Raw genomic sequence first — 25,443 nt, 5'->3', positions numbered from 1 at the left:
CTGTGCTCCCCTAGTTCCATTCTTATCTACCTAATTATAGGCAAAGAATCATTTGTAATGGCTTTTCTTCTTGCTCCCGCACTGTGATCTCTAATGTCTCCCATTGATCTATTCTTGGTCCCTCCCATTTCCCATCCAAATGCTATTTCTTGCTGACAATATTGCAAAAATATAATGTTAGTTTCTATATGTACAACACAAATTTCTATCATGCCACAATTTCTCTCGACTTATCCACTGTCTCTAAATTGTCAGACTGCTTGTTCAACATTCAGTACTGAAGATGAATACAAATTCCTAGAATAAAATATTGGATACACCAAACAAAATAAAATGTTAAAAGTACTTTAGCTGCTGAATCATCAGTTCTTCTGAAAGTAATGGATGTGGAATTCTATTTTGTCAAAAATTATGAATGAGATTCTGTACAAAGGGTGTACTGAAGGTAGTATTTCCATTGAATGTTAGGCAGATAATTGTTCATTTTTCAATAATGTACACTCTGCAAAATATGTCAGTGAGAAAAGGTTAAGGATTGCCTTGCTGGTTTGAAACAAATGCTTAAGTGAAAGGAATTCTCTAAAATTAATCAGGTGGATGCAAGTCATCAACTGTCTTATTATCTTACAAAAAAGGATATTTCCATGAAGAAATTGTCAGCAGTCCTAGATGAGGGATGACCCACAATGTAATGTTTTGTACAGAATACGGAATGGTGTTTATTTGATTTGTCGTGAAATTCTTGTTGAGCATATTAACTCTAATTTTATTTAAAGAGAAGGAAAGGAATCTGTTCATTTTATATCAATTTGTTTTAATTATATGCAGCTGGAGCACGTTAATTGGGATTTTCCTTGAGCAGAAATGAAGAGACAATCAGAAACACGGGGCTGATTGAGTTATGAGGTGTTTGCTTGTAATGTTTCACTCTATATAAATGTTAGATTGAGTAAAGGTTGGCTCCAGTACTATCCTTCACCAGCTGAATTTCTTGAATTTAACCGCATATTTAATATGTTCCTACTCTAATTACCTCTTCCCATCTTCCCCACCCTCCCCATTTGATCTGTTAATGGCTATTCTATATTTATACCCATTTGCTCTGAACCCAACTACAAGTGGGAAGTTTCACCATATCCACTTTCTTTCTGAGCTACTTCCTTTGCCACTTTTAATTACCCATATACATGCAGACCAAAGTCCCTTGTTCCTTTATTACATTTAAAATCTTACCATTTAAGGAGTATTTATTTGCACTATTCTTAACCCCATAATGTATTTCATGTTTTCCTACGTTAAACAGTGTCTTCCACCTATCTGCACTTCCTGCTAGCTGACAGCCACCTGCAGTCCTTCAAAATCTTAAGTCACATTTTGCCAGATTCCCCCATTTGGTATCAAATTTTGATGTTGTTCTGTCCATCTTTATAGCTAATGTACAAAATAAATAAGCCCAAATAAATAAAACTAACACGTGAAAAACCACTCACTATATTTACATTTCTTGTTTCCTTCTTACCCTAACCCTTGTAAGTTTTGATCCAACCATTTCTCTATCTATGTGGCTATATTCATTTAATCATAATGTTTGCTAGTTGATGCTAATTTGTGAAGGAGAGAGAAATCAGTAGATTACCAAGGAGGCTATTAGGTATCAATAAAGAAGGTACTAGGAAGCACTAAGCTGATTAAGAGACTGTACTCAAGGTATAACCAAGCTTTACTTCACAAATTACAAAAATGTGGAAGCAAATCTTGCTGTAAGTTATTGTGTGACGTATTTCACCACCTCCTCAAGGGCAATTAGGGAGGTACAATAAATGCTGGTTTACCCAGTGAAACCCACAACCCAATTAGTCCAAATAAATCTCATACATAGCATAATTTAGAAGATAATGATGTTACATACCTCTTTAGAAAATTCTTGTCGTGATTTCATGTTAAGATTACCACCAAGACCTCTAATTAGACTAATTATGAACTGTCCACGATCCATACAACCATGAAGATGAGACAAACCATTCAAAACCGTTCCAACAAGACTAGTTTCTACTACAAAATCATTCTGAAAAGACAAAAAGTGAGTTTTTATTTCTTTTGAAAAGTCAATGATTCTCAGCTTAAATTCTAATGTTTGCTCTCTATTTATTAGGCTGGTGTTGAATTTATGAATTCAGGCCAATTATATATTTGAACAGCTTCAATAATAATAAATAACACCTGAATACTTTGTTCAAAAGTCTACAGAATTTACCAAATTTTCCATGTTTCCATTGATCTTGGTGCTATTTTACAAACATACCAGATAAGGTAGAAATAAAAGGCATGAGAAAAAATTTTGGATGGTCTTTGATCTGGTTTTATTTAATTGAACAGCAGTTATTGGTTCATTCGTTCTATTTCTTGTGTTCTTACACAAAATTAAGACATGTTAAAAAGTGCAAGCATGAGAGCAGAAAGCTGTCACAAATGAACATCATTACAGCTAGAGAACAGGGATGTTAATTCAAGTTTAGTTCTAAGGTGAAAATTATTTCTCATCTTTATAACTAATACTAAGCATACCACCATCCCTTCAGTGTCGCTAAGCCAAAATCCTAGAACTCCCACCCTAAAAGCTCTGTGATGTACCAACACCACATGGACAGCAGCGGTTCAAAAAGGCAGCTTACCACCACCTTCTCAAAGGCAATTAGGTATGGCAATAAATACTAGCCCAGCCAGTGATGCCCACATCCCATAAATGAATAAAAATAATAATTTAGCTCCCAAAATGCAGAAATAAAGCTGAACTCTGGGTAACAGAATACCCATTAAGTAATTGTTCAAAACAATTTTGAAATTGTGTATATTTTTACTGGTGGTTAACCTTTAATATTGATTAAACCCATAGAGTCATAGAGGTTTACCACATGGAAACAGGCCCTTCGGCCTAACTTGTCCATGCCGCCCAGTTTTTACCATTAAGCTAGTCCCAATTGCCCACTTTTGGCCCATATCCCTCCATACCAATCTTACTCATGTAACTGTCTATATGCTCTTTAAAAGACAAAATTGTACCCACCTCTACTACTATCTCTGGCAGCTTGTTCCAGACACTCACCACCCTGAGTGTGAACAAATTGTCCCTCTGGACACTTTTGTATCTCTCCCCTCTCACCTTAAACCTATGCCTTCTAGTTTTAGATTCCCCTACCTTTGGGAAAAGATATTGACTATCTACCTTATCTATGCCCGTCATCATTTTACAGACCTATACAAATCTATAAGACCAGCCCTAAGCCTTCTACGTTCCAGGGGAAAAAGTCCCAATCCAGTCAGTCCCTCCTTATAACTCAAACCACCAAGTCCCATTGGCATCCTAGTAAATCTTTTCTGCACTCTTTCTAGTTTAATAATATCCTTTCTATAATAGGGTGACCAGAACTTTACACAGTATTTCAAGTGTGCCCTCACCAATGTCTTGTATAATTTCAATAAGACGTCCCAACTCCTGTATTCAATGTTCTGACCAATGAAACCAAGCATGCCAAATGCCTTCTTCACCACCCTGTCCAACTGTGACTCCACTTTCAAGGAGCTATGAACCTGTACCCCTAGATCTCTTTGTTCTATAACTCTCCCCAACTCCCTACCATTAACTGAGTAAGTCCTGCCCTGGTTCAATCTACCAAAATGCATCACCTCACATTTATCTAAATTAAACTCCGTCTGCCATTCATCCGCCCACTGGCCCAATTGATCAAGATCCCGTTGCAATCCTAAATAACCTTCTTCACTGTGCATTATGCCACCGATCTTGGTGTCATTTACAAACTTACTAACCATCTCCTAAATTCTCATCCAGATCATTAATATAAATGACAAATAAAATGGACCCAGCACCGGTCCCTGAGGCATACCGTTGGTCACATGTCTCCAGTTTGAAAAACAACCCTCCACAACATCCCTCGGTCTTCTGTCATCAAGCCAATTTTGTATCCAATTGGCTACCTCACCCTAGATCCTATGAGATTTAACCTTATGCAACGACCTACCCACACGGTACCTTGTCAAAGGCCTTGCCAAAGTCCATATAGACAACATTGACTGCATTTCCCTCATCTACCTTCTTGGTTACCCTTTCAAAAAACTCAATCAAATTTGTGAGGCATGATTTTCCACTCAAGCCCATGCTGACGGTCCCTAATCAGTCCTTGCCTCTCTAAATAGATCCTGTCTCTCTGCAGCCCTTCTTAAATAAAGACATTTGTCACCCTCCAATCATCTGGCACCTCACCTGTGATTGTTGATGATTCAAATATCTCTGTTAGGGGACTGCAATTTCCACTCTAGCCTCCCACAACGTTCTGGGATACACTTCATAAAGTCCTGGGGATTTATCTATCTTGATGCACTTTAAGACTTCCAGCACCTCCTTGTCTGGTAAATGTACACTCCTCAAGACATCACCATTTATTTCCCCAAGTTTCCTACCATCCATGCCTTTCTCAACGTGAGAAATATTCATTTAGGATCTCACCCATCCCTTTTGGCTTCGCACATAGATGATCTTTATCCTTAAGAGGCCTTGTTCTCTCCCCAGCTACTCTTTTGCTCTTTATGTATTTGTAGAGGCTCTTTGAGTTCTCTTTTGTCTTATCTGCCAAAGCTATCTCGAGTCCCCTTTTGTCCTCCTGATTTCTCTCTTAACTCTACTCTGACACCCTCTAAACTCTTCAAGGGATCCACTTGATCCCAGCTGCCTATGCATGTCATATGCCGCCTTCTTCTTTTTGACCAGACCCTCAATATCCCGAGTCATCCAGGGTTCTCGACTTCTCCCAGCCTTGCCCTTAACTCTACAAGGAATTTGCTTACCCTGAACCCTGGTTAACACACTTTTGAAAGCCTCCCACTTACCAGCCGTCCCTTTGCCTACCAACATACTTCCCCCAATCAACTTTTGAAAGTTCCGATCTGATACCATCAAAATTGGCCTTGCCCCATTTAGAATTTTAACTTCTGGGCCCGACCTATCATTCTCCATAGTTATGGTAAAACTAATGGAAATATGGTCACTGGTCCCAAAGTGATCCCTCACTAACACTTCTGTCACATGCCCTTCCTTATTTCCCAAGAGGAGGTCAAGTTTTGCCCCTTCTCTAGTCAGGCCATCCACATGCAAGTTCAAGATTAGTGCAAGTTCATGTAATGCATATTAAGGTAAGTAAATAACGAGCAATATGTTCAGTTTTTGAACTCTAGAAACAATTGGGGCCACCATAATGATCTTTTCCAGTCCTATACATCTCAAGGTTCCTAAAAGAATTAGCAAAACTAAACTGGCCTAGACCGTAGGCATATTTACATCACGAGTGTCATTAACTTTCAATATGTGAATCTACAACAATTGGTAAAAGTCTGAAGATAGAGGTGACATATTTCAAGACCCAACAGCAATGTAATCTTACAACTTTCAGTGTCTTTCTTCCTACCAGCAAAACCATCTGAAGGCACAAAATTGATTCTGTTCATCTGTGTGTTCATGCCACAGCATAAAGTTGCTTGTCATGAGAAAACATGACTCAGTACGCTGCCCAGCAAATGTAACTTTATATTCTTTCCTCCCCAAGTGTAAGATAGGAAAATATTATTTGAAAATGTCAGATATCTTAGAAGAGTTAAATGAAATTCATACAATTTCTTACATTTCAACTAAATTGTCAACTAATGTGTCGAACACTGAAAAGTATAGATTTGTTAAAAATCAGATAATAAGTTTTGGTCACGAGTTTGTGCATTTGAAATCCCAGGCACATACCATGTCAAAGCTCAAAACGCACTCACATTTGCTGCTCATGGGTGATTCAACAACAACTACTTGCACCCTCAATCCAGGAAAAGGCAGCTGATACATAAGAACCAACTACAAATGAAGAATGAACAATCCCTGCCCTGCACAATTCACAAATAAAAGGTTGTAAATTTCCCATTAAAATGACAATTCGTCCCAGGTAATGATGATGTTAGCTTTTCTGCCTGTCTGATGTTCAAACTCCTGTAACGTTATGGTCTCAATCAAGATCAGTAACTGGGTTTAAGAAAAGAAGAAATCCAAAATCCCAGTTATTTGTTGAAAGAATGAAGCCACAAGGTCCCAAGGTTTAAAACAAAATAATTGTTACTGTACAAGAGTCAGACAAAGCAAACACTAAATACTATCTTGGGTGAGTATCTTATACTCTGAAACCCAGAGTCAACACAAGTTAAACATGTATTAACAGGTATATGGTGGTCAATTATAAATTATAGATTAAATGGGAGATACAGCAAAGACAGATCTTATGAATTGGCTTGGCAGTCCACTCAGCATATATGTCTTCGATCTCAGTCAGAAAATCCTTCAAAACTCTTTCTTCCTCGTGAAGAATTTCAGTTATTTTTCTCGAATTTAGCCTGATCCCCAAGCAAAAGCAGTGCACAACCACTGCGAGTTCCATGGACACAGTTTGAACCAAAAATGGCACACATCTGCAAATCCTTCTCAAATCTGCTTATGACATTCCAAATGCTGTAAATTCTTCAAGCAAGAGAAACAGCTTCCACAACCGTATATATGTCTTTTCTCAGCTCAGTATTCTTCAGTCTGCCTCTACTGCACCAGTGGAATCATTATCGGAGCTCTTATAGAACATAGAACATTACAGCGCAGTACAGGCCCTTCGGCCCTCGACGTTGCGCCGACCAGTGGAACCAATCTAAAGCCCATCTAACCTACACTATTCCAATATCATCCATATGTTTATCCAATAACCATTTGAATGCTCTTAATGTTGACGAGTCTACTACTGCTGCAGGCAGGGCATTCCACGCCCTTACTACTCTCTGAGTAAAGAACCTACCTCTAACATCTGTCCTATATCTATCACCCCTCAATTTAAAGCTATGTCCCCTAGTGTTAGCCATCACCATCCAAGGAAAAAGGCTCTCACTATCCACCCTATCTAATCCTCTGATCATCTTGTATGCCTCTACTAAGTCCCCTCTTAACCTTCTTCTCTCTAACGAAAACAACCTCAAGCCCCTCAGCCTTTCCTCATACGATTTTCCCACCATACCAGGCAACATCCTGGTAAATCTCCTCTGCACCCTTTCCAACACTTCCACATCCTTCCTATAATGCGGCGACCAGAACTGTACGCAATACTCCAAGTGCGGCCGCACCAGAGCTTTGTACAGTTGCAACATGACCTCCTGGCTCCGAAACTCAATCCCTCTACCAATAAAAGCTAACACACCGTACGCCTTCTTAACAACCCTATCAACCTGGGTGCCAACTTTCAGGGATCTATGCACATGGACACCCAGATCCCTCTGTTCATCCACACTACCAAGTATCTTACCATTAGCCCAGTACTCTGTATTCCTGTTACTCCTTCCAAAGTGAATCACCTCACACTTTTCCGCATTAAACTCCATTTGCCACCTCTCAGCCCAGCTCTGCAGCTTATCTATGTCCCTCTCTAACCTGCCACTTCCCTCCGCACTGTCTACAACTCCACCGACTTTAGTGTCATCCGCAAATTTACTAACCCATCCTTCTACGCCCTCATCCAAGTCATTAATAAAAATGACAAACAGCAGTGGCCCGAAAACAGATCTTTGCAGTACACCACTAGTAACTGAACTCCAGGATGAATATTTCCCATCAACCACCACCCTTTGTTTTCTTACAGCTAGCCAATTCCTGATCCAAACCACTAAATCACCCTCAATCCCATGTGTCCGTATTTTCTGCAAAAGCTTACCATGGGGAACCTTATCAAACGCTTTGCTGAAATCCATATACACCACATCAACCGCTTTACCCTCATCCACCTCTTTGGTCACCTTCTCAAAGAACTCAATAAGGTTTGTGAGGCACGACCTACCCTTCACGAAACCGTGCTGACTATCCCTAATCAAATTATTCCTTTCCAGGTGATTATAAATCCTATCTCTTATAATCCTTTCCAATACTTTGCCCACAACAGAAGTAAGGCTCACCGGTCTATAATTACCAGAGTTGTCCCTACTCCCCTTTTTGAACAAGGAGACAACATTTGCTCTCCTCCAGTCTTCTGGCACTGTTCCAGTAGACAATGATGACCCAAAGATTGTGGTGCTTTATTTAGTTTCAACCAGTTTCAATCACCCCAGAAGTTGTGGTTTCCAATCTCAGTTTCAGTCTAAACTTTCCTTTCTCGGTTTCCCTTTTCAATTACCGTCTAACTCAAAAAACACAAGCTTTGAAACCAGATTCCATCACAATAACCTTATCACTTCCAGACAACAATTCCACTGATTCTCCCACCTCAGACCCTCAGTAAGCTTCAGCTCATCTTAAATTGTACAGCCACTAGCTTTTGCTAATCCATTCAACTGACAAGGCTAACCCTAAAATATTTAAGACTCCAAAATTTCCTTACATGATAGGGAAGCTTTACAGTACCTGCTCAGCAATTCACTCCAATTGCACTCAAGGATAGGAATGCAATGTTGTAAAAGATTTAGGAGTTGCACTTCACAAAATAAATAATTAAAAATACATATTTTGTGGTTTAGCTGTTTTGTACAAGAGAATTTATAAAGGTCACTCACCTGCTTCAAAACCCAGTTCAAACACTTCTCAAAGTAATCTCCAATCCAGCTTTCTAGATTGCTCCTGCATTCATCTACCTGGTTTCGTAGCCAAGATTTCACCAGAGAATTTACATCTGTATCTTCATCACTATAATGCAAAGAATCAGAAACAAATGCAGGTTTTGTGATTTTTTTTAAAAATCCTTTATTATTATTTTATTTTTTCATCATGTTAACATTTGTCATCTAAATTTTGATGAAATCCAGAAAATAACGTTAACAATTTTTGCATCTCTCTGTGACATGGCCAATTATATGTTCAGTTACATTGAACAAAAATAGGCAGCAGGTTTTTAAACAGGCAAGTGTGGAATACTAAAAATGGTGCACTAACAGCTTGTTTCTCCTTTGGTTTGTGGAGCAAGGGAAAACAAACTGCCTTTTGATACTGTCATCGGTTAATTGAGCTGGTGGCACGCTTCATTTCAACTCTAGAAAATATTCAAATTCTAATCATAGAAATGTTGTTTATTAAATGGTTTCATGGCTGCAGGGAAGATTTCCATTATGTTTCAAGTTGAATTCTATAATATTTCTTCTCACAGCATCACAGAATTGTTACGGCAAAAAAGAATGCCATTCGGGCCCATCCAGACCCCTCATGATTTTGAATACGTCCATCAAATCTTCTCTCAACCTCCTCTTCTCCAAGGAAAAGAGTCCCGACTTCTCTAATCTATCTATGCAATTGCAGATTCTCATCCCTGGAATTATTCTCATGACTCTTTTCTGCACTCTCTCTCTCTCTCCAATGCCTTCAAGTCTTTCCCAAAATGTGGCACCTACAAGGGTACAACTGGACACAATAGGCCACTTGAGACTGAACCAGTGTTTTATACAAGTTGAACATAACTTTTTTTTTGTACTTTATTTCCCCAAAGCAGAAGATGATTTATGCATCATTAACCACTCTCAAACTGTACTGTCACCTTCAATGACTATCGCACATAAACACCCAGGTTATTTTATGTTGTCTCTCTGCGTTCTTCCTACCAAAATCACTTCACACTTTGAATTTCATCTGCCACATGTCTAACCATTCTACCAACCTATCCATGTCCTTTTGAAGTTCTACACTATCCTCTTCATAGTTCTCAATGCTTCCCAGTTTTATATCACCTGCAAATTTTGAAATTGTGTCCTATGCCACCAAGGTTTTAGGTCATTAATATATATCTGGAAGAACAAGGATCCTCACAAGGGCCCCTGTGGAAGTCCATGACAAACCTTCCTCCAGTCCAAAAAACATCCATTCACTTCTACTCTGTTTTCTTTCGACAGCACCTTCCTAACCTGCAACCTCCACCAACTAGAAGGACAAGGGCAGCAGATGCAAGGGAACACACGACCTTCAAGTCGCACACATCAAGTCACATTCCTTCACTGCCACTGGGTCAAAATCCTGGAACTCCCATTCTAATAGAACTGTGGATATTCCTACAACACATGAATGCGGAGTTGACTACCACCTTCTCAAGACCAATTAGGGATAGACAATAATGCTAACTTAGCCAGTGACACCAAGTTGCATAAACAAATCAAAAAAAAGCTCGGCCAATTTCACATTCATGAGAAACCTCTTTTGTTTCAGGAGCTATAACTTTGCTCATAAGTCTGCTGTGCAGTACTTTATCAAATGGAAGTCCATGTACACTATATCAATAGTATTGCCCTCATCAACCCTCTCTGCTACCTCTTCAAAAAAACTCCAGAAAATTAGTTCAACATGATTTGCCCTTAACAAACCCATGCTGGCCTTCCTTAGTTAAACCACATTTGTGACTTTTAATTTTGTTCCGAATTGTTTTTAATGTCTCCCTAGCACCAAAGTTAAACTGACTATCATTGCTGGGCTTATTCATAGACTTTTTTTTGCATAGAAAACCCCTCCTAATTCTTGGAATGAGTCGGAAACATAGATTCAAGGTGTTGCACTTTAGAACAATATCCAGCAAGCCAAAATGAGGGTAGCAGTGAAGTAATGCTAAAACATGAGTTATAAATCAGCTAGGATATTGCATACAATATGGTCACTGTATTACAGGAAGAATATGATCATACTAGGTTTTATAGAACAACTTTATATCGATGTTGCCAGAAGTGAAGAATTTGAGCTGAGGGAGAAGATTGGCGATTGGGTGGGTTTACTTTCTTTTCAACAGAGAAAGATAAGGGGAGATTTAATTATGATGTACATAATTATGAAGAGCCTAGTTGGATTGGGTAGGAAAGATATAATTGCATTAGTAGGAAGGTCAATAACCAGGGGGCATAGATTTAAAGTAACCAATGGGATAATTAGAGGGGAGTAAAGAACATCTTCTTCACCTAGAGAGTCTGGAACTCACTGTCTGAAACATTGATAAAGGTAGAGACCCTCATTGCATTTAAAAAAGTACTATGATATGCACGTGAGGTTCTATAACCTACAGGGCTGCAGAGATGCAAATTATACTGGATATGCCAGCATATACTTGATGGGTTGAAAGGCCTCCTTCTGTGCTGTAATATTTCCATCCTTCCATCCCATGTTTAAATGCAACGCATCCTAAAGTCCTTGGCTGTGATTCTCCCATCCCGCTGTGTTAAAAGACCCTGCGCCGGAAATCGGCAGGGAAGTGCAAAGAACATTTACATGGTCATTGTGGAAGAATTTAATTAGAATTAGCGGGACTGAAGCCTCCGGGCCCACTAGTATCTCCCCCTCCGCCAGAGTGGTTCTCTCCAGCTTAATACTGGAGTGGGATTACTATAGCTCCCCACTTTCGGGGAGCTGGCATCCTGACTCCGCTGGAGTGAAGGGGGGGCAATCGAGGACCTCCAAAGGGTCGGGTTTTGGGGGGTGCCCCCAAGGCATTAGCACCTTGGCAATGCCAGCTTGGCCCCTGGCACTACCCAAGAGGGCAAAGTGCCAATGCCCAAGGGGCACCTTGGCACTGCCCACTGGGCATTAGTGGGGGCGGCGGTCAGCCTGCTTAGGGGGGGTCAGCACTGCACGGTGGGGAGGGGTCAGTTACTGTCACTGCGGGGGGGGGGGGGAAATAATCGGTGGGGGGGGGGCTCAAGATCATGGCGGGTCGGGAGTCGGGGGGGTGTGGGGAGGGTCAGGGCTGGGTCCGGGAATGGTCGGGGGGGCCAGTGATTGGGCTGTGGAGAGCTTGCATTGCAGGGGTCGCAGAGCTGGCCAGCGATCAAGCTGGCCAGCAATCGGGAGGCCGTCAATGCAGGGCTACTGTGCATGTACCAATCTCGGCTCTGACAGATCAGCAGTGGCCCGCTCAACGCGCTGATTTCAGCCTCTCCAGCGGGGACAGGCCCCACCCCCTGAAATTTAATGATATTCAAACTGGTGGCCTCTGCAGTGCACAGAGTGTGGGAGATCCTTCTCTGAACTCCCACTGAAAAAAACAGCGTGAATTACTCAATTTTCACCCAAATACGACACAGAATGTTTTTGGGAGAATTACGCCCCTTAACTTTATTCAAAATTATCATACTATTCAATGAAAGTTAACCAGTCAACCATGCTTATAGCATTCTGGTGGTAAAGGACAGAAAATGGTTGTAAATGAACAATATTTTAATTAACTAAGGCTACATTTATTTATTTTTCTTTTACGCTGCAGTTTTTGTCAGAACAGCAGGAGGAGCAATTCCCGCACATGCATAGATGCAGTCAGTGAAAGCAATGTCAGAAACATACTACTTGGTGGGATTAGGGAATGTGTTCCCTAATACAGCTGTCATGATGAGATTTGAATTTATATCCCCACAGCATTTGCCTGGGCCTCAGGATTATTGCTAATCCAGTGACACTGCCACCAGGTTGGAGTACTCCCCCAGTCCATAGAATCCCTACAGTACAGAAGGAGGCCACTCAGCCCATCAAATCTGTACCAACCAGAATCCCACTCAGGCCCTATTCCTGCAACCCCATGCATTTACCCTGCTAATCCCACAAAACTAGGGTCAATTTAGCGTGTCCAATCCACCTAACCCATACTTCTTTGGACTGTGGGAGGAAACTGGAACACCCGGAGGAAACACACGCAGACATGGGGAGAACGTGCAAACTCCACACAGACAGTGACCCGAGGCCGGAATTGAACCTGGGACCCTGGCGCTGTGAGGCAGCAGCGCTAACCACTGTGCCACCGTCCCGCCCAAAAATTAGTGAACCAGATGGGTATTTCCGACAATTGACAATGGTTTCATGGTCATCAGTGGATTCTTAATTTCAGACTTTTTTAATTGAATTCTAATTCCACCAGCTGCTGTGATGGGATTCAAACCTGGGTCCCAGAACATTAGCTGAGTTTCTGGATTAATAGTCTGGCGATAATTTCACTAGGCCATTGCCTCCTCAGTCATTTTATGGATGTGTGGGACAGCAACAATTCTGATTGAAAATGTAATATCACAGTCCCTGTCTGCCTTCTCAGGTCGGTGTGCAAGATCCCATGACATTATTGGAAGAAGAGCTCGGAGAATCCTCCCTAGTGTCCTGGCCAATTATTATTTCTCAACCGCGGCACGGTGGCACAGTGGTTAGCATTGCTGCCTCACCGTGCCAGGGACCTGCGTTAGACTCCCAGCTTGGGTCACTGTTTGTGCGGAGTCTGCACGTTCTCCCTGTGTCTGCATGGGTATCCTCTGGCTGCTCCGGTTTCCTCCCACAGTCCAAAAGACGTGCTGGTTAGGTGTATTGGCCATGCTAGATTCTCCCTCAGTGTACCCGAACAGGCACTGGAATGTGGTGACAAGGGGATTTTCACAGTAACTTCATTGCAGTGTTAATGTAAGCCTACTTGTAGCACTAATAAATAAGTAAAATAAAAATAAATAAATAAACATCACTAACACAGATAATCTTATTGTTGTTACTGGTATCTTGCACTGTGACTGTAGCAATTCTATATTATCACAGTGACAAGACTTCAAAAGTACTTCATTAGCTGTTGTGAGCTTTGGAATATCCTGAAGTCATAAAATATGTCATATAAATGCAAGTTGTTTTCTCACCTTTGAATTGCCTGTTGTAGAGATATCAACTGAAATGACTTTAATGCACAAAATATTACAGAAATATTGCTGGTAATTTTATCTGGATGCAGGTGAAAGCATTTGCAATATCTTATATTCAATATCACAGAATTAACTGAAATATAAACACACTCACCTCAGGAAGATCATTCCCATCCTGGATATTGTAGCAGGAGATGCACAGCTGAGATCATGAGTTTCAAATACAAAGTTAACATTTGGTCCAAATTGGATCCTTTCTCCACTTGGCATGGTGAGTAGCCGATTATCATCTAATACTGAGTTTAAGGACTCAATCCACTCAGGATCAATGTCCCCATCGCAGATAATCCAGGAATGGACCTCTAAAAAGGTGCACAGAATAAATATAACCTTCAAGAATGGGTTTGGTTTTCAAGAGCATGTAATGAAGAGCTAGTAAGATTGGGTAGCTCTCCAACTTTCATTATTCTAATGCTGCCAACCATGCCTTCAGCTGTCCAGCCCCTGGAATTCCCTCCCTAATCCTCTCTGTTTACCTTTAGACTGTTTCTTAAACCATTGTCTTTTACCAAAATTTGGTCACTTGTCTTGATATCTTTGTGTCTCAGTGCCAATGTTTTAATTCTATTTTTACTAGATTAAAGATGCTATATAAATGTACATTGCTTTTGTTGTCAATGTGTGTTTCCTTTCTCCTCTTCTGCAGGCAGTGGATGGATTCATGGGCAATATCATTAAGTATGTTGCACAAGTGAGCATTTTTCTTGTCTAGCTCTGGTCATTGAATGTCAGCCAGCTACTGCACTGTAGCAAATTTCACTGCAGAACTCAATATTACTCTCATATGATCCACACAATCAGGAGCAAGTATCCCAGCTACCTTTTCCCAGCCCAGAGGTACCAAGACTATTGTACGATCCTATTACTGTACAATTGTGATCGACCTTGCACAGATAATGGATCAAACTTAAAGCCTTCTTGGTTTGCACACATTATGACCATATTTAAAATTGAATTGTTGTGGTGAGGGGAAGGGGGTATTTATTAATGAAAGATATTTACAGATGTTTGCAACAAAGATAATAAGGATTTTTTTGTGTTTATGAACAAACAACTTTGTTGTTAAATTTGGGGACCAACATTATAAAAGACACTTGACCAAAACAACAACAACCTGTACTTAATTAATACCTTTAACATAATGAAATGTTCCCAACTGAAACAATGACTTAAAGAGGAACAATGAAAAGAAAGTTATTTTGAAATAATCTTTTTTTATAGAAATCTGATTGCTTGCAAACTGAACTCTAGGGACAGATCATTCCCACAAACCCCAACCTCCCTTTAATATGTAATAGTCACTCACAAGCTACAGTTTTTGCAACATTAAAATTTTATCTAAATATAATAACCAAAAACATTTCCATTCTGATTTTAACTTATATTGCAGCGTATCATTCAATACTAAGATTGCAACTTTAACTGTTGGTGTTTTATATTTTTATGTGGGCTTAATAGTTTACTTTGGCTTTAGTTTAAATTTGTAAGCATTGCTTCTTCCCTCGGCCAATTAATAGTTTTATATTAGTTGAATCATGGCTTCTTACCCTGTGGCTCTCGAACAACCTGACGAGCACTATTAGTTAACACGCCATCAAACCATTCACGGGTATCCATGTCAATGTGACCCAGGAGCTGCTGGCGTGGCATGGCTTTGGGATTCATTGTGTACTGCTTCACCACTTTGTTTATTTTACCAAGAGCTGTTCGTAACATTCGCCATAGTATTGACTTTCCTGCACCACTTGGACCCACAATAACCACTCCCATTCTCTGGCGCAGTTGTTCAAAAAGTTCCAAGGCTTTCTTTATCTAGAAAAATTGCAGCAGTTATACAAGTTTGTGCAAAGAAAACATATTTTCACTTAATGACCAAGAGATGAGATTATCAACGGCTTTTAAACACTGCAAGATATTAGAGAATATCATCAGTTTTGTTGTTTTATTGATTGTTTTACTGAGAAGAAGGTGCAAGGTATTGATGCTGGGAGACAATGGCAGCAGTCTAAGTTGACCACAAGTATACTCAAAGTCTCCCAAAGTCCCAGAAAGGTATTGTTGGTATTGGGTCAAAAAACAGTTGTGCTGAAAGGAATTTGTGATAATTAACATTTACCCTGGGTGCATGGTTAATGTGTTTCATGTTGTCATGGAAAAGGCGGCAGAGGATGTCATTTTTGAGCTCAGGTTACAGACTTCTCTACAAAACAATGAATATCATAGACAGACAACAGTTTTGCATGGTCAGCACAGAGAAAAGGCTGCTTGGCATTAATTTATTCAGCAGTGGTACTGATATCATTCTGTTGAAATATGGACATAAAATCATGCACTTTTAAGCAATGACTGTTTTTCTGCCTAATAAATTAATCAGCATTAAATTAAGCAAGCAGCTTTGAGAATTTCAAAAAAGTATAACAAATGTATAATTCAAAGGCAAATAAAAAGTTATCTGAATTATGTATTAAGCAAAATACTGCCATGAATAAAATGCATTAGGATTATAATACAAGGTAATCCTGTTAACTGATTTGATCACGTATATTCATAATGCAAAACCGCTCTGTCATTTTCTATGCAAATCTGCTCAACGTATTCCATAACTTTGCACATTAATTTATACTCCACTATAACAATTATAACAAAATAATTTGGGTCAGAATGTTCAAATAATCATGAATAACTGTTTCAGTCTTTTTATCGGTCTCATATTTACCTGGTTGGGTATAATTTCTAAGTTTGCTTCCTCAAATGCCTCATGGAGAGCAGCAGCCAGGTCCACATATTCAACATCTTTAAAGTTAACACCAGGGAAAATATCTCTCACCAAAGCATCAAATCTTGAACAGTCGGCAAATGTCAGTTTTGACATAGTGTTCAGACGCAGAGCCTGAACAACAATGTGACTCTCATCAACTGTAAAACAAAAAAAAGGAAAAATACATTGTACATATTGCAACAATGCATTTTTACAAAGGTGGTGCTTTGTAAGATTCCAGGACTAAGTACATGAACTGCTAGAACAAAACACTTTCCCTGTTAAAATTGCATTCACAGGAGGAAACTAATACTAAAAGAAACATCTCAAGTATCCTGTAATTGCTATATATAATTCAGAATTATAGCATTATTGAAGACAGGCACTGATAAGAGAATTTTGTACTTAAACATTCAAGTGCACACATATAGGTAGATTAAAGGATTTTCATATATCACTGTACGTAAAACCAAAAGAGCTAACATTCAGAGATACTTCAGTGTACTAGTCAATTCTTGGCCTTTATCGCGAGAGGGATGGAGTATAAAAGCAGGGAGGTCATGCTTAAACTGTACAGGGTACTGGTGAGGTCGCACCTAGAGTGCTGTGTACAATTTTGGCCCCTTATTTAAGAAAGGATATATTAGCTTTGGAGGGGGTACAGAGAAGGTTCACCAGGTTGATTCCAGAGATGAGGGGGTTAGTTTATGAGGAGAGATCGAGTAGACTGGGCCTGTACTCATTGGAGTTTAGACGGTTGAGGGGAGATCTTATAGAGACATATAAGATAATGAAGGGGCTAGACGGGGTAGAAGCAGCGAGGTTATTTCCACTTTCAATGGAAACAAGAACTAGGGGGCATAGCCTCAAAATACAGGGGAGTCAATTTAGAACAGAGTTGAGGAGGAACTTCTTCTCCCAGAGGGTAGTGAGTCTTTGGAATTCTCTGCCCAATGAAGCAGTAGAGGCTACCTCGTTAAATGTGTTTAAGTCACAGAAAGATAGATTTTTAACCATTAAGGGAATTAAGGGTTATGGGGAGCGGGCGGGTAAGTGGAACTGAACCCACTATCAGATCAGCCATGATCTTATTGAATGGCGGAGCAGGCTTGAGGGGCTAGATGGCCGACTCCTGCTCCTATTTCTTATGTTCTTATGTTCTTATTCCCGTACCAGCTGAGATTATTCATGAAGGCCTGCGGTGTGGTGATCCTCAAGTTAAATCACCACCAGTCAGCTCTTTCTCTCAAAGGGGAGAGGAGCCTATGGCCATCTGGGACTATGGCAACTTTCCCGTTACCTTTAGCTCAGAAAGTTAGCATGCAGGAACTCAAAACAAGTAAGGATACAAATTGGTCTTTCGATGTGATAGCTCTGTACTGTATCTCGTTATCACTCACATTAGCTCTGCCCAATCCTTGACTGACCATATTGTATGTGCCTCATGACCATTTTAAAAAACATGAACACTTGAAGTACAAGGTGCCTCATCTACTTCTATCAGCTGCTCAAGGTCCAAAATTGGGTGGCATGGTGGCACAGTGGTTAGCACTGCTGCCTCACAGCGCCATGGACCCAGGTTCGATTCCCAGCTTGAGTGACTGTCTGTGTGATGTTTGCACATTCGCCCCATGTCTGCGTGGGTTTCCTCCAGATGCTCCGATTTCCTCCCTCAGTCCAAAAGATGTGCTGGTTAGGTGCATTGGCCAGGCTAAATTCTCTCTCAGTGTACCCAAACAGGCGTTGGAGTGTGGCGACTAGGGGATTTTCACAGTAACTTCATTGCAGTGTTAATGTAAGCCTACTTGTGACTAATAAATAAACTTTAAAATTGTATAAGCAATTCTAATTGATTATAAAGAATGAATGTTAACAGTTTGATTTCCATATTTGGTAAGTACTGTCATACTATCACAACCTTTTATCTTATCAGGTCCATTCCATTCACTATGACCCCCTGTTTTATAATACATCAAATCTCATGAATTAAATTCTGCCTCAGATGGTTTTGTACAATGTCTAAAACTCAGAATTTTCTGAGACCTCAGCCTTGATGAAACCCTGCCTAACTTGTTAGGAACACAGCTGACGGTAAACACCGGGTTATTCCAAATCCGAGAATGGGAAGTTGAAACAACTGCCCTCAACTGTATGTTGCAATTTGATAGAATGTGAGGAAAGATTTGAAAATTAGAGAATGATGTCCCAGACATTTTGTGATGATTTTAAGTAAAATAAATGATTAAACAATAAAATAAACATCAATAAAGTCAACCGGAAGTACACTAAATTGAAACAATGGTCATACACAGTATCATTAATTTTAGCCAGTTCCAAACACCTTTTTTTCTCATATACATTTGTGGGACATGGGCATCGCTGGCTAGCCAGCATTTATTGCCCATCCCTAGTTGCCCTTGAGAAGGTGGTGCTGAGCTGCCTTCTTGAACCACTGCCATCCACATGCTGTGGGTTGACCCACAATGCCATCAGGGAGGGAATTCCAGGATTTTGACCCAGCGACTGCGAAAGAACAGTGATATATTTCCAAGTCAGGACGGTGAGTGGCTTGAAAAGGAGCTTGCAGGTGGTGGTGTTCCCATGTATCTGCTGCCCTTGTCCTAGATGGAAGTGGTCATGGGTTTGGAAGGTGCTGTCTAAGGATCTTTGGTTAATTTCTGCAGTGCATCTTGGAGATAGAAACTACTGCTGCTACTGAGCGTCGGTACTGGAGGGAATGGGTGTAGTTCCAATCAAGTGGGCTGCTTTGTCCTGGATGGTGTCAAGCTTCTTGAACGTTGTTGAAGTTGCACTCATCCAGGCAAGTGGGGAGTATTCCATCACACTCCTGACTTGTGCCTTGTAGATGGTGTACAGACTTTGAGGAGTCAGAAGATGAGCTTCTCGCCACAGTAGTCCTAGCCTCTGAACTGCTCTTGTAACCACTATGTTTATGTGGTGAGTCCAGTTGAGTTTCTGGTCAATGGTAACCCCAAGGATGTTGACAGTGGGGGATTCAGTGTTGGTAACGCCATTGAATGTCAAGAGGCAGTGGTTAGTGTGTCTCTTATTGGTGATAGTCATTGCCTGGCATTTAATAGCACGAATGTTACTTGCCACTTGTCAGCCCAAATCTGGATATTGTCCAGATCTTGTTGCATTTGAACATGGACAACTTCAGTATCTGAGGAGTGGCAAATAGTGCTGAACATTATACAATCATTGGCGAACATCCCCACTTCTGACCTTATGATGGCGGGAAGGTCATTGATGAAGCAGCTGAAGATGGTTGGGCCTAGGGCACTACCCTGAGGGACTCCTGCAGAAATGTCCTGTAGCTGAGTGACTAATCCTTCACAACCACAACCATCTTTCTCTGTGCCAGACATGACCCCGACCAGCAGAAATCTTTCCCCCTGATACCCATTGATTCCAGTTTTGCTAGAGCTCCTTGATGCCACACTTGGTCAAATGCTGCCTTGATGTCAAGGACTGTCACTCTCACCTCACTTTACTACCTTCAGAGCTAATTCTCCTCAAACTTCCACAGCATCTCACAGTAACAGTTACCACACCAGGTAGTTATATCACTTTGGGGTTGCTTTTGAGGCAGAACAAAACAATTAGTTTTTCAAGGCAGGCTTTCTTCACAGACTAGGGGTTAAAACAGCTATTCCTACTGTTGTCTGAGGTCTTAAACAGCTTTAAATAGGTCTTAAACATTCAATCTTGCATACGTTGAATGCTTCTGATATAGCGTACATTAATGATCTGGACAAGAATGTGGGGGGTATGATCAGTAAGATCAGTAAGTTCTCAGGTGGCACAAAAATTGATGTTGTAAAAAATAGCGAGGAGGAAAGCCTTAGATTACATGGTGATACAGATGGCCTGGTCAGACAGCAGAACAGTTGCAAATGGAATCTAACCCCGAAAAGTGTAAAGTGATGCATTTTGAAAGGACTAACAAGACAAGGGAACACACAATAATGGTACAAAGCACGGAAGTAAAGAGGGCCGGAAGGACCTTAGGGTGCATGTCTATAGGTCCCTGAAGGCAGAAGGACAGTGAATGTGATTGGAAAGGCATATGAGATAGTTGGCCTTTATTAGCCAAGGAACAGCATAAAGGGTGGTTATTATGAAGTGACCACAGCTGGAGCACTGTGCGCAGTTCTGGTCACCACACCATAAGGAGGATGTGATTACACTAGAAAAAGGGCAGAGAAGATTCACCAGGTTATTGCCTGGGTTGGAGCATTTTAGCTATGAAGAGAGGCTGGGTCGGCCGGGGTTGTTCTCCTTGGAGCAGAGAAGGATGAGGGGTGACCTGATTTTTTTTTTTACTCCATTCTTAAAGTTACAAAGCCAATGTTCAGAATGGTCCAGGCAAACCAAAATCTATTCCTTGCTTCTTCAAAAATCAAATTCAAAGTCCAATTGAATTCCATTCAAGATCCCCATAAAAGGGAGACATACAAGATCCAAGCTGACAAGATGAGGCACTGCATCCCATCTTGATCTGACACTTGATCTTAGCCAAAAGGCCGGGACATAGATAGAATAAATAGGAAGAAACCTTTCTCCTCAGTAGAGGGGGGCATAACCAGCGGCATAGATTTAAGGTAATGGGCAGGAGATTTAGAGGGGATTTGAGGAAAAATGTTTTCACCCACAGGATAGTTCAAATCTGGAACTCATTGTCTTAAAGAGTAGTAGAGGTGGGAACCCTCACAACATTTAAGAAGCATTTAGATGAGCACTTGAAATGCCATAGCATACAAGGCTATGGACAAAGTGCTAGAAAATGGGATTAGGATAGATAGGTGCTTGATGGCTGTTGCAGACATTATGGGCCAAAGGGCCTTTTTCTGTGCTGTGTGACTCTTTGGCTATAGTTTTTCCCAATTGATCTTCCCTTATTTGAACTTACCTCTTCAGAAGTCAAACTTAATTACCTTCATTTTGTGAGTCCACCTTTTAAAATGTAAATACAAAGTTCACACCTGCTCTGCACCTTTGAAACTCTAACACCTTATTCAGACCCCAGAGTCAGAATTTTACAGCCTCATCCGCCATGGGAATCGGAGCGGGTGAGGGGCGGAACATGGAAATGTCCATTGACCTCGGGCAGGATTTTACGATTTTGGGATGAGTGAGGCCGTAAAATCCCACCCTTTATGTTTTATTCCCCATTGAACAAAGAACAAAGAAAAGTTTGGCACAGCAACAGGCCCTACAGCCCTCCAAGCCTGTGCTGATTCCCTAACTAAACTAAACAAACCTTCTGCCCTCTCAGTCTGCATCCCTCTGATCCCTCCCTATTCATGTACCTATCCAGATGCCTCTTAAATGTTGCTAATGTGCCTGCTTCCACCACCTCCTCTGGCAGTACATTCCAGGCACCCACCACTCCCCCGGACATTTCCCTTAAACTTTTCCCCCTCTCACCATGAACCTGTGCCCCCTTGTAATTGACATTTCCACCCTAGGAAAAAGCCTCTGACTATCCATCCACTCTATCAGGTCTTCCCTCAGCCTCCGTCTTTCCAGTGAAAACAATCCTAGTTTATTCAACCTCTCCTTATAGCCAACACCCTCAAGACCAGGCAACACCCTGATGAACCTACACAAAATGCAACCTAACCAAGGTTTTATATAGCTACAACATGATTTCCCAACTCTTGTACTTAATGCCCCAGCTGATGAAGGCAAGCATGCCTTATGCCTTCTTAATCACCTTGGCTACCTGTGTTGTCATTTTTAGGGAACTGTGGACCTGCACACCTATTGTATGTTAATGTTCCCAAGGGTTCTGCCATTTACAATATAATTGACACCTAAATTTGATCCTCCAAAATGCATCACCTTGCATTTGTCCAGATTAAACTTCATCTGTCATTTTTGTGCTCAAGTCTCCAATCTATCTATATCCTGTTGTATCATCTGACAATCCCTGGAACTATCAGCAACTCCACCAATCTTTGTGTCATCTGTAAACTTACTAATCAGACGCCCCACATTTTCCTCCAGATCCATTTATATATTACAAACAACAGAAGTCCAATCATTGATCCCTGCGGAACACCACTAGCAAGAAGTCTCACAACACCAGGTTAAAGTCCAACAAGTTTATTTGGTAGCAAATACCATAAGCTTTCGGAGCGCTGCTCCTTACTGTGTTCACCCCAGTCCAACGCCGGCATCTTCACATCATGAACACCACTAGCTACAGATCTCCATTCTGAAAAACACCCTTCCACCGCTACGCTCTGTCTTCTATGACCAACGTAAGAGTTTTAACAACACCAGGTTAAAGTCCAACAGGTTTATTTGGTAGCAAACACCATTAGCTTTCGGAGCGCTGCTCCTTCATCAGATGGAGTGGAAATGTGCTCTCAAACAGGGCACAGAGACACAAAAATCAAGTTACTTCTATGACCAAGCCAGTTCTGTATCTAGCTAGCTAGCCCACCCCGAATCTCATGTGATTTTAGTTTTTGTACCAGTCTGCCATGTGGAACCTTGTCAAATGCTTTACTAAAGTTCATATAAACCACATCCACAGCCCTTCTCTCATCAATTATCTTTGTCGCCTCCTCAAAAAACTCAATCAAGTTGGTGAGACATGACCTTCCCCCTACAAAACCATGCTGCCTATCACTAACTAGTCCATTTTCTTTCAAATGTACATAGATCCTGTCCCTCAGTATCTTCGCTAAAAGCCTCCCCATCACTGACGTCAGGCTCACCGGCCTATAATTTCCTGGATTATCCCTGCTTCTTATCTTAAACAAGGAAACAACATTGGCTATTCTCTGGAATCTCGCCTGTGGTCAAAGAAGATGTGAAGATATCTGTTAATGCTCCAGCTATTTCCTCCTTGCCTCCCACAAAAACCTGGGCTAGATCCCATTTGGCCCAGGGACTTGTCCACCTTAATGCAATATAGGATACCCAACACTTCCTCCTTTGATATATTGACATATATTGTTACCAGCTTGCCTTAGGTAAACATCTGTTTGCAACTTTGTTAGGTTCATCAACAACCTGTCCTGGTTCCCCCATGCCGACACCATAGTTAAGAAAGCCCACCAACGTCTCTACTTTCTCAGAAGGCTAAGGAAATTTGGCATGTCAGCTACGATTCTCACCAACTTTTACAGATGCACCATAGAAAGCATTCTTTCTGGTTATATCACAGCTTGGTATGGCTCTTGCTCTGCCTAAGACCGCAAGGAACTACAAAAGGTCGTGAATGTAGCCCAATCCATCACGCCAACCACCCTCCCATCCATTGACTCTGTCTACACTTCCCGCTGCCTCGACAAAGCAGCCAGAATAATTAAGGACCCCACGCATCCCGGACATTCTCTCTTCCACCTTCTTCCATCGGGAAAAAAGATACAAAATTCTGAGGTCACATACCAACCGACTTAAGAACAGCTTCTTCCCTGGTGCTGTCAGACTTTTGAATGGACTTACCTTGCATTAAATTGATCTTTCTCTACACCCTAGCTATGACTGTAACACTACATTCTGCACTCTCTCCTTTCCTTCTCTATGAACGGTATGCTTTGTCTGTATAGCGTGCAAGAAACAATACTTTTCACTGTATGTTAATACATGTGACAATAATAAATCAAATCAAAATTTTAAAAGAACTAATTCTATTCATACAACCAAACTGTCCCTGCCTATATTTCCCAATCGTTTTTAAGAACATATGACCAGCAGAAAAATTTGAATTTAGTGTATTTCCCTGATATTTTTCATACCACCACTCTTTGATAACCTGCATGACAAGCATTCCAACGTCCAGAAAAAATAGAACTAATTCGAATACCTTCTGAAGCAAGGGAAGAATTGTACAGTGAACAGAGCAGATTGCAATTTCACCCATAGACTAATTAATAGGGACTACAAGCACCACCTGGAGTGATTTTTTTGCATAAATCATCCTGCATAAGACAGTTGCCAACTTGCAAGCTGGTTGATAATTTAAATTTTATGCAGCATTTCATTAGTCACCAGGTGATTCCTTTCACATAAATCATCACCGAAAGAACTTTCCGCTGTGGTATTCATGACCATTGTGTTAATGTTTTCACATGTCTCTGAACTCATCATTGTCCAGTCCAGTCCCTATCCATTTGTCCATAAAACCATAAGAATAGGAGCAGAATTAGGCCACTCGACACATCAAGTCTGCTCCTCCATTCAATCATGGCTAATTTTTCTCTCATCCCCATTCTCCTGCCTTTTCCCCATAAACCCCTGATCCCTTTATTAATCAAGAACCTATCTATCTCTGTCTTAAAGACACTCAACGACCCGGCCTCCACAACCTTCTGTGGCAAAGAGTTCCACAGATTCACTACTCTCTGGCTGAAGAAATTCCTCCTCACCTCTGTTTTAAAGGATCGTCCCTTTAGCCTGAGGTTGTGCCCTCTGGTGCTAGTTTTTCCTACGAGTGGAAACAGCCTCTCCATGTCCACTCTATTCAGGTCTCGCAGTATCCTGTAAGTTTCAATAAGGTCCCCCCTCATCCTTCTAAACTCCAATGAGTACAGACCCAGAGTCCTCAACCGTTCCTCATAGGACAAGCTCTTCATTCCGGCACGGTAGCACAGTGGTTAGCACTGCTGTTTCACAGCTCCAGGGGCCTGGGTTCGATTCCCGGCTTGGGTCACTGTCTGTGTGGAGCTTGCACACTCTCCTCGTGTCTGCGTGGGTTTCCTCCGGGTGCTCCGGTTTCCTCCCACAGTCCAAAGATGTGCGGGTTAGGTTGATTGGCCATGCTAATATTGCCTCTTAGTGTCCTGAAATGCGTAGGTTAGAGGGATTAGTGGGTGGGATATGAGGGTAGGGCCTGGGTGGGATTGTGGTCGGTGCAGATTCGATGGGCCGAATGGCCTCTTTCTGTACTGTAGGGT

At 41.2% G+C, this 25,443-nt stretch overlaps 1 protein-coding gene across 3 annotated transcripts in view; it reads right to left on the bottom strand.

The window, feature by feature from the left end:
- The window catches only part of dync2h1 (dynein cytoplasmic 2 heavy chain 1), a 524,787-nt gene that overhangs the window by 370,384 nt on the left and 128,960 nt on the right, over positions 1–25,443 (bottom strand). For all 3 annotated transcript variants that reach the window (XM_078222026.1, XM_078222027.1, XM_078222028.1), the window contains exons 38-42: positions 16,466–16,665; positions 15,297–15,561; positions 13,844–14,051; positions 8,623–8,752; positions 1,910–2,065 (exon numbers count right to left, since the gene is read on the bottom strand). In XM_078222026.1, coding sequence (XP_078078152.1) covers positions 1,910–2,065; positions 8,623–8,752; positions 13,844–14,051; positions 15,297–15,561; positions 16,466–16,665 — 959 coding nt within the window. The remainder of the gene's footprint in view (positions 1–1,909; positions 2,066–8,622; positions 8,753–13,843; positions 14,052–15,296; positions 15,562–16,465; positions 16,666–25,443) is intronic.

Source organism: Mustelus asterias, chromosome 10 (assembly GCF_964213995.1).
Source record: "Mustelus asterias chromosome 10, sMusAst1.hap1.1, whole genome shotgun sequence".
In the NCBI taxonomy this organism is placed as follows: Eukaryota; Metazoa; Chordata; class Chondrichthyes; order Carcharhiniformes; family Triakidae; genus Mustelus; species Mustelus asterias.
The sequence above is the reverse complement of the archived record's forward strand: the minus strand, read 5'-3'. Positions and strand labels throughout refer to the sequence as shown.